We start from the raw sequence: 14,632 nt of genomic DNA on the forward strand, positions 1-14,632 counted from the left end.
CCACAACTGGAGGGATGGGATTGGTTTAGCAGCGCATGTTATCAGTAGCAAGGGGCCCTTGGAGAGCGACTTCAATTGGAAAGGCCCCTCACCCCCTCATTGTTCCTCCCCGTCCACTGAGCTGCAAATTTATGGTTGGTTACAGATCTGGAAGTGCTCGCTGCTCCTCAGTGCAAACTTCTTCTTCAAGTCAAGTCAAGAGAGTTTATTGTCATGTGTCCCAGATAGGACAATGACATTCCTGCTTGCATCGACTCTAGGTGTCTGCCAGCTAAACAAGCGCTGGGAATATCAGAGTTCCCACCGCAGAGTTCACTGGTTCAATGGTTATTTTTAATACCACGTGGACCAAGGCACAGCGAACATTTTTTTTTTTTTGCATACAGGTCAGTAAGATTATTGCCAATCATAAGTACAATCCCCGATTAAGTACATGATGGACCGCAACAGCCTACACTGGGTCCATATGCGAGAGGCGCCATTATCACCATCCCAGCTGGATGGCAACAAAGGCCCGTTACAGCTGGCGCCCCTGTACTCGCTCACCCGCCCCCTTCAGCCTTTTCCACGAGTAGTAGCTCTACTCAATAACCAAAAATGTGTTCTAGACTCTCCCACCAGTGGAAACGAAGTGCAAAACTTTAGAAAAACAGGAACATAGACAATAGGTGCAGGAGGAGGCCATTCGGCCCTTCTAGCCAGCACCGCCGTTCAATATGATCGTGGCTGAAACATCCAGTGAATTGGACCGCTGTCTTCTGGGGCAGAGAATTCCAGAGATTCACAACTCTCTGGGTGAAAACGTTTGGCTTCATCTCAGTCCTAAATGGCCCGGACATTCATTCTTTCTTTCGTCAAGGAAATTGGGGTGAATTAAAAAAGGCGCCATATGAATGTCTATTGATGTTTTGTTTCACACGGGCAGAGTGAAGAAGGGTCTCAGAGTGAAGAAGGGTCTCGGCCCGAAACGTCACCCATTCCTTCTCCCCAGAGACGCTGCCTGTCCCGCTGAGTTACTCCAGCATGTTGTGCTTATCTCCGGTTTAAACCAGCATCTGTAGTTCCTTCCAAAGGGTGTTCTTGAACCGGGGCGGGTTTATGGGATTCAACATTGGGTGCTGAGCCGCCGTTGAGTGAGGGGTGACAGCGCGGGGCCAAGCGGAAACGTTTGCTGACTGTGTAGACGCTCATCGGATCAGCTCTGCCTATAATCGCGGCTGAGCGTCAGTGAGAGCCCCTTTGGCTCCTAAAGACAGTAAGGACTTCTTACGACCTCGTTCCTAAATAGGTTTCCTCGGCCACTGCCAGGATGTGTAACCGTGCAGTCCCATCTAGTTTGTCCATTCATCCATCCATCCATCGCTGACCCAGGCGGCAACACTCACAGTGTCAGGTTCACAATGTTGGAGCCACTCAGCGGGTCAGGCAGCATCTTTACCCCCCTCCCCTCCCCCTCCCCCTCCTCGCAGTCTAAAGACGGGTCCCGACCCGAAACGTTACCTATCCATGTTCTCCACAGATGCTGCCTGACCCGCTGAGTTACTCCAGCACTTTATGTCTTTCTTCGGCAGAAACCAGCACCTGCAATTCCTTCCTACACATACCGCCTACCCAGTTACCGGCACAAGTTGAGTTTAATACATGCGTTAAAAAGGAATAAAATACATAACAGGGACTATCCCAACGTTTAAGAATCACTTAGACAGGTACATGGACAGGACAGGTTTGGATGGATATGGACCAGACGCGGGCAGGTGGGACTAGTGTAGCTGGGACATGTTGGTCTTGTTCGGCCTGTTTCCACGCTGTAAGTTTCTATGACATTACTCAACGGGTCAGGCAGCATCTATGGGGGACGAGGACAGGTGACGTTTCGGGTCTCGACTCTTCCTCAGACTGGGGAGGTGTGAAGGAATTGAAGAAGGGTCTCGACCAGGAAGGTTGTCGCCCATTCCTTCTCTCCAGAGATGCTGCCTGTCCCGCTGAGTTACTCCAGCATCTTCGGTTTAAACCGGCATCTGCAGTTCCTTCCTGCACATCTAGTTTCGTTTAGATACAAAATGCTGGAGTAACTCAGCGGGACAGGCAGCGTCTCTGGAGAGAAGGAATGGGTGACGTTTCGGGTCGAGACCCTTCTTCACACTGAGTTTAGTTGAGTCTAGTTTAGTTTAGTTTGGAGATAAATCAGAGATTGTAAAACCCTTATAGAATAACTTCGATTGTAATTAACAGTGTGACGTGGTGTGGTGTTTGAGCGGGAGGGGGGCGGCTAAATCAGACGGACAGTAGTGAGTGGAGGTAAATGCTTGCGGATATAGAAACATAGAAATTAGGTGCAGGAGTAGGCCATTCGGCCCTTCGAGCCTGCATCGCCATTCAATATGATCATGGCTGATCATCCAACTCAGTATCCTGTACCTGCCTTCTCTCCATACCCCCTGATCCCTTTAGCCACAAGGGCCACATCTAACTCCCTCTTAAATATAGCCCTTGTTCTAGACTTCCCCAACATCGGGGATGCTGCTGCACCCGCTGAGTTTCCCCACCTTCGATTTTCCAGCATCTGCAGTTCCTTCTTAAACGCGTGGCCGCAGAAGATTGAGGGGGGATCTTATAGAAACTTACAAAATTCTTAAAGGGTTGGACAGGCTAGATGCAGGAAGATTGTTCCCGATGTTGGGGAAGTCCTGGACAAGGGGTCACAGTTTAAGGATAAGGAGGAAATCTTTTAGGACCGAGATGAGAAAAACATTTTTCACATAGAGAGTGGTGAATCTGTGGAATTCTCTGCCACAGAAGGTAGTTGAGGCCACAGTTCATTGGCTATATTTAAGAGGGAGTTAGATGTGGCTAAATGGATCAGGGGGTGCGGAGAGAAGGCAGGTACGGGATACTGAGTTGGATGATCAGCCATGATCATATTGAATGGCGGTGCAGGCTCGAAGGGCCGAATGGCCTACTCCTGCACCTATTTTCTATGTTTCTATGTTTCTATGGAGCGTAACAAAACGTTGCGTATTCCCGCTCCATAGATGCTGCCGCACCCGCCGAGTTTCTCCAGCATTTTTGCCTAACTTGCGCTGTCTCAGCACCGGCCGGGCCGCACATACGAGCGCTTCAGACGCGAACCTTCGCCTGTTTGTTGATGTTTTCAGTTGTGTCGCTCTAATTGGGCAAAACCCTCTCCCCTTGGCTGTTAAAATACGTTGCGATTTTATTGTCATGAGTGGCGGGACCTGGAAACAAAAACTCAGGCCAAAGCGCCTTGTCCATCAGTCAGTCCCCGGTAATGAGGGGATTAGACGCGCCTCACTCGCCCTCTGGACCCTGGCCGCTTTGTCCACCCACTATTGTTTTAAACACACCGCGTCCCTCCCCATTGACCAGTCTCATTCTGTTTTTGAGCTTCAGCGCGTTTACTCGCAGCGGCTGCCATCATCATCTTCTGTCAGTCTGGAAATACTTCACAACCGCTTAACCCTGCATCGATTCACATGGCCCCACACAATGGCCCCAATCACCGCCGCTGCCGCGTTACAGGGCGATCACAGTGTATAGTGAACAAGCTCGATATTAACAATGTGTATATTCAGTCACTGGCCCATCTGCACTCGGTACTAACAAACCAAATGTAGCTAAAATCAAAATTGAGTTACTCCAGCACTTTGTGTCTAACTTCGATTTAAACTAGCATCTGCAGTTCCTTCCTACACAATACAACCCCGCCCGGTTATTCCCGATAAACGTGGTGCTGATTTCGTGGAGTTCGCGTGTCCCCGGATCCCGAGCAGCCGTTGTAACTAGGAAAGATGTTCAGCTTGATTTCAGTCTGGTTCTCCCTGAGATTCTCAGCATTTAATGGCCGTGTAGGGGTCGCGGAGAAAATGAAATTATATGAAGGTTATTGGCTCAATAAATCCCGAAATATCACCCATTCCTTCTCTCCAGAGATGCTGCCTGTCCTGCTGTTATTGTTATTCCATCTCTCTTGAGTGGGATGATCAATTTAAGGTATCAATCAATATAGACATAGAAAATAGGTGCAGGAGTAGGCCATTCAGCCCTTCGAGCCAGCACCGCCGTTCAATGTGATCATGGCTGATCATCCACAATCAGTACCCCGTTCCTGCCTTCTCCCCATATCCCCTGATTCCGTTAGACCAGAGATCTAAATCTACTCTCTCTCGAAAACAATCTCGTTTGAATATAACCTCAATCTAAGAGGAACAACACACACATAACTGGCTATTCTGCGGGTATTAAGTGGCGGGTTATTCATTGCATTTGCCAGATATACACGGCTTGTGTAAAGAGAGACCGGCCTTTACTGCGGCGCCTCATCGTTCCACAGACACCGAGGCTGCATTTGGTCAAATTCAAAGCCTTCGTTGACCCCCCGCCCCCCCCCCCCTTTCATTTTATTCGTTAAATGCCACATATAACGGTTTCGGAATAAAGACCCTTCGTCGAAAACTCGTTCACACCGAACAAGATGCCCCATCTCCACCAGTCCCACCTGCCCGCGTTTGGCCCGTATCCCTCTACACCTGTCCTATCCATGCACCCGTCTAAAAGTCTTATAAATGTTGTATTTTATCTGCCTCAACTACTTCCTCTGGCCGTTCGTCCCATCCGCCCACCCCCCTCCCCCCTGTGTGTAAAGTTTCTCCCTCTGGTTCCTCTTAAAACTTTATCCTCGCGCCTTGAAATAAAATTGCAAGACCTCCAATGACCCAAAGTGGTCAGTTCCCACTGAGGTGAAGACTCGTTACATGAACCCTCCCTGTTCTACTGAGTTGGAACTTGATGTGAAGGGAATTTGCTGCAATTACCGCGACCCTCCTGTCTGTCCTTCACTGTCAGATGATGTCTGTCTCTCGATAACCGACTCCGCTGATCCCCGGGGCAGTTCCCCGCCCCCCCACACAACCACCCACACACACCTGGGAAGAGGTGGCGGCGCTGGGGACCGAGGCCCCGGGGAGGATCCAGGACTGAATCCGAAACAGGGGCGATTCGTGGAGGTCCTGCAAATCTCCCCGGTCACCTTGTGTAGGAAAGGAACTGCAGGTGCTGGTTTACGCCGAAGAAAGACACAAAATGCTGGAGTAACTCATTTGCCGACCAGGCAGCGTCTGTGGAGAAAAGGAATCTCTGACGTTTCGGGTCGAGACCCTTCTTCAAACTTCAGTATTCACCATTCTATCCCCGAGTGCCTTTCCTTAAGGGTAACGGCGTTTCTTTCTCTCCTATTTATTAAGAGGTTATAACCGCGCTTGGCGAATCCAATCAAAACCAATTCCGTGTTTTAAATCGGGGCAACTTAATTTTTAACAATAAATTCAAAGCTCCTATTATTTTGTTGTGTTGTAATTTCGCTGGAGTTTGGTTGTCAGCGTGTGTTTATCCAGAATTGTACTTCCCAAAGCAAGCTGGAAGTTATCCTAACATGGGCAGGAAGGAACTGCAGATGCTGGTTTACACCGAAGATAGACACAAAGTGCTGGAGTAACTCAGCGGGACCGGCAGCATCTGTGGAGAGAAGGAATAGGTGACGTTTCGGGTCGAGACCCTTCTTCTCCCAATAAGGGTTTCGTTTGCCGGCTGTTCGCAACGAGGTTGTAAGCTCAACATTGGCATTTCGAGAGAGAATTCGCTCTTAGATTTAGCTCTTAGGGCCAACGGAATCGAGGGGTATGGGGGAAAACAGGAACGGGGTAGTGATACTGGATGGTAGACAAAAGTGCTGGAGAAACTCCGCGGGTGAGGCAGCATCTATGGAGCGAAGGAAATAGGCAACGTTTCGGGCCGAAACCCGAAGGGTTTCGACCCGAAACGTTGACTATTTCCTTTGGGTTTCGGCCCGAAACGTTGCCCATTTCCTTCGCTCCATAGATGCTGCTGCACCCGCTGAGTTTCTCCAGCATTTTTTGTCTACCTTCGATTTTCCAGCATCTGCAGTTCCCTTCTTTAACATACTAATTGGGATGATCACTTTTTTCAGAGAGTAGAATTCGCTCTTAGATTCTCTCCTCAGTGGGTGCCAATCACCACCCCCCCCCCCCCCCCCCCCCCCCCCCCCTATTTAAGAGGGAGTTAGATATGGCCCTTTCAGCTAAGGGGATCAGAGGGTATGGAGAGAAGGGAGGTGCTAATACTTTGGATGATCTCTGATCACTTACACTGGCAATGACAGGCTCGAAGGGCCGAATCTGAATCCTGAATCTGAATTTGAATTTCTATGTGGATGATCAGCCATGATCATATTGAATGGCGGTGCAGGCTCGAAGGGCTGAATGGCCTCCTCCTGCACCTATTGTCTATGTTTCTACGATTGAGGTCGGGCTGTGTTGAGTTTTGTAGTGGGGAGCCGGGTGTCGCTGCTGGAGTCTAGGATAAACCAACTGCACGGCGCGGTCCAGCAAACAGTTAAGCGCCCAAGCGCATGTTCGCGACTTCACAGCATCGACGTGGTCCTGGGATTTGCAGAGGATCAAACCTTGCCGAGCTCTGCGCCCCCTCTCTCTCTCTCTGTCTCTCCCTCTCGCCAACCTCTCCCGGCCACTGGGAATAGCCGTGAGATTGACGCCAACAGACACGTCCCCCGCACCCGCGCACTCCACACGGTAAGACCGAACTTTACGCTCTTCTCGCCGCGTTTTAAACTTTGCGCCACCGAGTTTCACGCGGAACAGTTTGTAAAGTTGCACCGAGTTTTATCACCATCCGCGTGTGTCCAATTGTGTAAAATGCTTTGTAGACATGGTGGACGTCAGGTGCTGGAATCTGGAGCAAAACACAAAGTGCTGGAGGAACTGAGCGGGTCGGGCAGCGTCTGTGGAAGGGATGGATGGATGGATGGATGGACAAACGTCGTGACCCAAAGAACGGTCTGAAGAATTGTCCGGACCCGAACCATTGCCCGCTCTTTTCCTCCACGGATACTGCCCGACCCGTTCAGTTCCTCCAGCCCTTTGCCGCGTTTGGCTCTTTATACAAAAACGCTTTATTGATTAAGAGAATATCAACGGATGGAATTAAACTAAACTCCAGTCGAGTACAAACAGCAACGGACTGGGTGTGTGGGAAGGAACTGCAGATGCTGGTTTAAACCGTAGATAGACTCAAAAAGCTGGAGTGACTGGACTGAGTGCAGGGAATCTCAACTCAAAATCCACCGTGTGAGCGAGACTTTAGAAATATAGAAACATGGAAACAATAGACAACAGGTGCAAGAGGAGGCCATTCGGCCCTTCGAGCCAGCACCGCCATTCAATATGATCAAGGCTGATCATCCCCAATCAGTACCCCGTTCGTGCCTATTTCCCAAATCCCATGATTCCGTTAGCCCCAAGAGCTAAACCCGACTCTCTCTTGCAGAAGTATTGCGTGTAACCTGTTCATTATATCCCTCGGTAGACAAAAATGCTGGCGGAACTCTGCGGTGCAGCAGCATCTATGGAGCGAAGGAAATCGGGACGAAACGTTGCCTATTTCCTTCGCTCCATAGATGCTGCTGCACCCGCTGAGTTTCTCCAGCATTTTTGTATACCTTCGATTTTCCAGCATCTGCAGTTCCTTCTTAAAAACATTATATCCCTCGTTAGTTTTGTTGTCTCTTGTACTCAATATTAATCATAGTCAGATGTTCCCCAAATAAACGGAAATACTTTATCCCATCGATCTATATCTAGCTCGAGCTTCCAGATGCAAGATAGACACAAAATGCTGGAGTAACTCAGCGGGACAGGCAGCATCTCTGGAGAGAAGGAATGGGTGACGTTTCGGGTCGAGACCCTTCTTCAGACTGACTAGCTCCTAAATTCTAGCCTAATATATAAACATGTTCCTTACCAATAGATTACCGCAATTTAATCCGTATAATGTTATATGTTTAAATATTATGTAACTAATATTATCTAAAATAGTACAAAAGAGTTCCACGTGAATGCCTGACATCCTGTAACATTTTAGAAGCACACTTCATAAGACTTATGGCAGCACAGTGGCGCTGCCGCGCCTGATAGCGCCAGGGACCCTAGTTGATCCTGGACAAGGGTTTGTCCTGTGAGAATGGGAAGATTTTGCAACAAGAGGCTGGGACTTCGAGGGTTAAGGGACAGTGATCTAGGATTAATACAGAGGGGGAACTGGACACTGACACTTGTGGGGGGGGGGGGGGGGTGGATAGAGCGTCAGGAGAACGGTCTTAATTTGGGATTAGTGTTCATAAATGGGCGATGACGGTCAGCGCGGACATGCCGGGCCGAAGGGCCTGTATTCGTGGGGATAAACAAATAAATTCAGATGCTGGTTTACAAGTGGAAAAAATACAAAGTGCTGGAGTAACTCAGCGGATCAGGCAGCATCTCTGGAGAGAAGGAATGGGTGACGTTTCTTCTTCAGACTGATGTATACTTTGAAAATCTGTCCACTCAGACCTTGGTGTTGCCTTGTAATCGCTCGTCAACTTTCAGCAAAGAACAAAACCCTTGAAATATTCTTTCAATGCATTTCGTTGTCTCTGTACTGTACACTGACAATGACAATTAAAATTGAATCTGAATCTGAATCTGAATCATTGGGGCGTCCGATGTTCGTTTACATGAAACTGGCCCAGATAAACATAAACATACACTAGATAAACAGAAAAACCTGGGGTAACAGCGGGTCCGGCAGCATCTAGGTCCATCTTTTTGTGTCTATCTTCGGTTGAAACCGCATCTGCAGTTCCTTCCTGCACAAGTTAAACAATAATAACCCCCTCCATCGGGCGGGGCGAGGCGAGGGCGCCGGCGTTAGACGGGGATTTAGTTCAGCGCCGCTGGTCAGGTTTATATGAGCGCGACATCTTCACAAACCTGGACAACAATTGCCGCGTTGACACTGGGCAGGGCCCTGCACTTGATCAATGGCTTCGCAATGATATCAAATTTTAAACACCTGCGAATCAGTTGTGAATCTGTGGAATTCTCAGCCACAGAAGGCAGTGGAGGCCAATCCACTGGAGGTTTTCAAGAGTCAGCTCTTGGGGCTAACGGAATCAAGGGATATGGGGAGAAGGGAGGAACGGGGTACTGATTTTGGATGATCAGCCATGATCATATTGAATGGCGGTGCCGACTGGAAGGGCCGAATGGCCAACTCCTGCACCTATTGTCTATGTTTATGTGTTGTATTTCCCGCCCGGTCTAGTGCCCCAAACTCCGGCTTAAACTCGAGACCATTTCACGCTTTTATTTACAACCGTTCAATCGAAGCAGTTACTCTATAAGGTGGATAAAAACGGTGAAGAAACTCAGCGGGTGAGGCAGCATCTATGGAGACCCCTTGGGTCTCGACCCGAAACGTCACCTATTCCTTCGCTCCATAGATGCTGCCTCACCCGCTGAGTTTCTCCAGCATTTTTGTCTATCTTCGATTTTTCCAGCATCTGCAGTTCCTTCTTGAACAAGTGAATAACGAATTTCGTTTTACTTCAGCGATGCCGCGAGGAAACAGGCCCTTCGGCCCAGCGAATCCGCACTGACCCGCTCACACGCAATATTACACAGATTAATTAACCTACAAATCCATAACCTCTTTAGGATGTGGGAGAAAACCGGAGCAACCACGTAGTCACAGGGAGAACGTGCAAACTCCACACAGCCCGAGGTCAGGATCGAACCCGGGTCTCTGGCGCCGTGAGACACCAGCTCTACCCGCTGCGCCACTTGCATTCAGAAGTGAACAAGCATTCCATCTCAGATACGAGAGTTGTTGGAGTTAGACACAGAGTGTGGAGTAACTCAGCGGCCTCAGGCAGCTACTGTCTAGGAATAGGTGTTGTTTCTGCCGGGTGAGTGCCCCAAACTCCGGCTGGTGACTCGTGGGGGTTTCACGCTTTTATTTACAACCGTTCAATCGAAGCAGTTATTCTATAAGGTGGATAAAAATGGTGAATAAACTCAGCTCTGCCTCCTCGCTGCATCTCGTCTGGAGAAGGGTCTCGACCCGAAACGTCACCTATTCCTTCTCTCCACAGATACTGGATGTCCCGCTGAGTTACTCCAGCTTCTCTCCGCCCCTCACTCCCCCACCCCATTGTCCAGTTGGCCCACGTTGTCCCAACGCCTGGGGTCGGAGTTTTGCTTCCATACTTTGCGAGTTGCTGCCTCACAGCCCCAGAGACCCGGGTTCCATCCTGACCACGGGTCCTGTCTGTACGGAGTTTGCACGTTCTCCCCGTGACCTGCGTGGGTTTTCTCCGGGTGCTCCGGTTTCCTCCCACACTCCAACGACGTGGAGGTGAATTGGGTTGGTGTAAGTGTAAATTGTCCCTAGTGTGTTAGTGTGCGGGGATCGCTGGTCAGCATGGACTCGGTTGGCCGAAGGGCCTGTTTCCGTGCTGTATATGTAAAGTCTACATTGTGTTCGGTTGTAACGGCGTGTTGTTGTTGTTGGCAGATGCAGAGGGGAGCGGAGCGCGGCGGGCAGCGGCTGTGAAGGTGCAGGCGGTCGGTCTGTCTGTCGGGCAGCGGCTGTGAAGGTGCAGGCGGTCGGTCTGTCTGTCGGGCAGCGGGCGGGGAGATGGAGGACGAGGCGCCCAAGAAGAAACACCGGCGTAACAGGACCACGTTCACCACCTACCAACTCCATGAGCTGGAGCGCGCCTTCGAGAAGTCTCATTACCCCGACGTGTACAGCAGGGAAGAGCTGGCCATGAAGGTCAACCTGCCCGAGGTGCGGGTACAGGTGAGGCAGGCCGGCCCGGGCCCATGGGGAGGGGAGGGGAGGGGAGGGGGAGATGGGGAACAGCCAGCGGGCTGATCAACTTTAGGACGAGCTACTGGAGCTGCTGGAGCTGCTGGAGCGACGAGGCAGCGGCGACCGAGAGAATTTCGCTTCTGGATAAACCGCAGTTTCACAAGGGCCGGCCACGGTGGAGTTGCTGCCTCACAGCGCCAGTGACCCGGGTTCCATCCTGACTACGGGACCTGTCTGTACGGAGTTTGTACGTTCTCCCAGTGACCGCGTGGGTTTTCTCCGGGTGCTCCAGGTTCCTCACAAAGATGTACGGATTTCTAGGTTAATTGGCTCCCGTGAAATTGTCCCCAGTGTGTAGGGAGTGAATGTGAAAGTGGGATAACCTGGCACTAGTGTAAGGGGTGATCAATGGTCGTGGTGGACTCGGTGGGCCGAATGGCCTGTTACCACACCGTATCTCTAAACTAATCAACCACGCAATCTGCCAATTGGCCCACACAGAAACATAGCAAATAGGTGCAGGAGGAGGCCATTCATCCCTTCTACACAGCACCACCATTCAATATGATCATGGCTGATCATCCAAAATCTGTACCCTGTTCCTGCTATCTCCCCATATCCCTTGATTCCGTTAGCCCTAAGAGCTAAATCTAACTCTCTCTTGAAAACATCCAGTGAATTGGCCTCCACTGCCTTCTGTGGCAGAGAATTCCACAGATTCACAACTCTCTGGGTGAAGAAGATTTTCCTCATCTCAGTCTTAAATGACCGACCCCTTATTCTTAAACTGTGACCCCTGGTCCTCGACTCCCCCAACATCGGGGACATGTTTCCTGCATCTGGCTCAGACTGTTTTGTTTTTGCGCCTGCAGTCCTATATGTCCCTGTCTGACAATGTATGGGGGAATGTGGCTCTAAATGTGGGGATAAAACAGAGAGATGTACGGAGTGACTGAATGTGGGGGAGAAAGAGGGGGGAGGGATAACAGAATCAAGGGAAACATATTAACAGGAGGATCGAAATGAGGGAGGAATTGAGGGACAAAGACAAATAGGAAATTTAAAGCCACATTCTCATGCTTGGAGATGGCTTTCGTGGTTTTTTAAGGCAAAGATTAGTGCGGGTGTCAGGGGTTACGGAGAGAAGGCAGGAGAATGGGGTTGAGAGGGAACGATAGATCAGCCATGATTGAATGGTGGAGTAGACTCGATGGGCCGAATGGGATAGTTCTGCTGCAATGTCTAATTAGCATAATCTGGTGATGTTTGCATTTGAAATGTCCTGGTGTTTCCAGATCTAGCCTCTCTGTGGTGGGCTGGTTGTGACACCAACATTGGGGTCTTTATAATATCAGGGTGTCTCAAACAACTTACAAACACTGATATATATTTGAAGTACTCGGGTTTGAATGTAGGATACTTAGTTTAAAGACAATAGCTCCACTCCCCCAACATCGGCAACATGTTTCCTGCCTCTAGCGTGTCCAAACCCTTAATAATCTTATATGTTTCAATAAGATCCCCACTCATCCTTCTAGTTTAGAGATACACCTCTGCTACAACCTGGAGCAAAAACAAAACATCCAGAGCTAGAGGCAGAAAACACATCCCCGATGTTGGGGGAGCCCAGGATCAGGGGTCACAGTTTAAGAATAAACTGTGACCCCTGGTCCTTTAAAACCGAGATGAGAAGAACTTTTTTCACACAGAGAGTGGTGAATCTCTGGAACTCTCTGCCACAGAGGGTAGTTGAGGCCAGTTCATTGGCTATATTTAAGAGTGAGTTAGATGTGGCCCTTCTGGCTAAGGGGATCAGGGGGTATGGAGAGAAGGCAGGTACGGGATACTGAGTTGGATGATCAGCCATGATCATATTGAATGGCGGTGCAGGCTCGAAGGGCTGAATGGCCTACTCCTGCACCTAATTTCTATGTTTCTATGTAATAAGGGGTCGGTCATTTAGGACTGAGATGAGGAAAAACGTCTTCACCCAGAAAGTAGTCTTGGAGATCGAGGGGGGTGCAAGGTAGAGGGGTGCATTAGACATTCTCTCAAAATGTCTTTCTGTTCCAAATCACAGGTCTGGTTTCAGAACAGGAGGGCAAAATGGAGGAGACAGGAGAAGATCGAGGCCAGCACCATGAAGCTGCATGATTCTCCCATGCTGTCCTTCAGCAGACCACCAATGCCCAGCAGTGTTGGTCCCATGAGTAACTCCCTGCCACTGGATCCCTGGCTGACATCCCCCATCTCCAACGCAACCTCCATGCACAGTATTCCCGGCTTCATGGGGGCTCCGCAAGGCTTGCAGACCCCGTACTCTGGCCACTCCTTCCTAAACTCCCCACTGCCAATGGCCCAGACCATGCAGTCCTTGGCTCCTCCAACCTACCAATGCGCAACGACATTTGTGGACAAATATCCTTTGGAAGACACAGACCAGAGAAGTTCCAGTATTGCATCTCTACGGATGAAAGCCAAGGAGCACATTCAGTCCATTGACAAGAGCTGGCAACCAATTTGATGGAACAATGAAAAAGGGACAGACTATTCCATCCATGTGGGGGTGTTGTTGTGATCTGTGACCTCCAGCTTCACAGTGACTATGTAAAACTATGGACCACTTGTCACACTAGCAATCCCCGCATCTCGAAACCTATTGGCAAAACCAGCCTCATCTGAGATACAATAACACAACAAAATGGTGACTGGTCTTAGTTACAAACCAAAGGATGAAATTTTATCTTTTGATGAATTAAAGTGATCCTTCCACGCTGAGGGTAAATGCCCCACATTCCACAGCTTGTCACTAATGTGAAGCTATAGCGATATGTTGTCTTCCATTCCCATCCCAATGTAGATCTAACCAGATGTTTAGATAAGGTGCGATTATTGGTTTTACACATTGTTGAGAAACCTAGGCAAAGGACCCAAGGTCCAGCGTGCAGGACACTGCCAGGGTCATCAAGAGTAGGAGAGGAGAGGAGATGAGCCAAGACATAGAGAGTAGACGGATGATACCAAGATTGATTGATTTCTAAAGGCTTGTAGAATGAGAAGTCGCATAATACGATCGTAGCACAGATGAAGAGCTGTAGCAGATAAAATTAAGTATCTTGATTTCTGTGCAAGCTGATGCAACGAGGATCTTACTTGTCATGGTGTCTTATAGATTGCTTCAAAAGCACCTCATTGCTAGATAAAAAACTGTCAACGTTAGTCAGCAAGAGGCCATGTACAGGTCTTGCTCATTGGGGCCAACATTTGACAAGGTGAATAAATTCTGCTTTTGAAACTCGACCAATAGGTGTTCTAGAATATTGGTCAATTATGTTGTAATAAATTCTATACTAAATCAGCAAAGTCATTGTACCATTGATACCCAGTTCCCTGAACACTTGATGTACTGGAAACATCTATATTACTAAAAGTCTGATCTTGACCACTTCCTGTTGTTCTCTATATTGATTTTAGAAATAACGCTGCCACTTGCGGCTGTGATTTTTGGCCATCTTACTCAGAATCCCCCTCCGCTGCGCAGGACAAGAGGATTTTTCCCATCGATGAAAAAATAAAAGAGTTATTAGTGTTTAAAAAATGTTTAGATTCTCTCTCCTGAAGGCCACGCCCCTACCGGAGGGATTATAAAACCCAGAAGTGTTGAGTGCCTCAGTCAGTCTCTGCAAGGTGGGGGAAGCGAGAGGGTCAAGTCTCTCAGTCTAAGCTGTGAATAACACTGAACACATGTCTACTAAACTGTGAGTGTGGTTTTACTGACATTGAGTGCCCTTAATGTGGTTTGAAAATGAAAATGTGATTGGTTTTGAAATAAGGCTCAGCAAATGGTTGGTGGTGGTTGGTTTTGATGTGGCAAATGATTAAAAGT

At 49.0% G+C, this 14,632-nt stretch overlaps 1 protein-coding gene across 1 annotated transcript; it reads left to right on the plus strand.

Moving 5' to 3' along the window:
* Window positions 1–433: 433 nt before the first annotated feature.
* rx1 (retinal homeobox gene 1) lies at window positions 434–14,126 on the plus strand. The gene is made up of 4 exons (XM_055658223.1): window positions 434–534; window positions 6,464–6,694; window positions 10,494–10,734; window positions 12,827–14,126. Exons 1-4 carry the CDS (start codon window positions 434–436, stop codon window positions 13,268–13,270), a joined length of 1,017 nt encoding a protein of 338 aa, XP_055514198.1. The 3' UTR covers window positions 13,271–14,126.
* The last annotated feature ends 506 nt before the right edge of the window (window positions 14,127–14,632 follow it).

Source organism: Leucoraja erinacea, chromosome 29 (genome assembly GCF_028641065.1).
Source record: "Leucoraja erinacea ecotype New England chromosome 29, Leri_hhj_1, whole genome shotgun sequence".
Taxonomy (NCBI): domain Eukaryota; kingdom Metazoa; phylum Chordata; class Chondrichthyes; order Rajiformes; family Rajidae; genus Leucoraja; species Leucoraja erinaceus.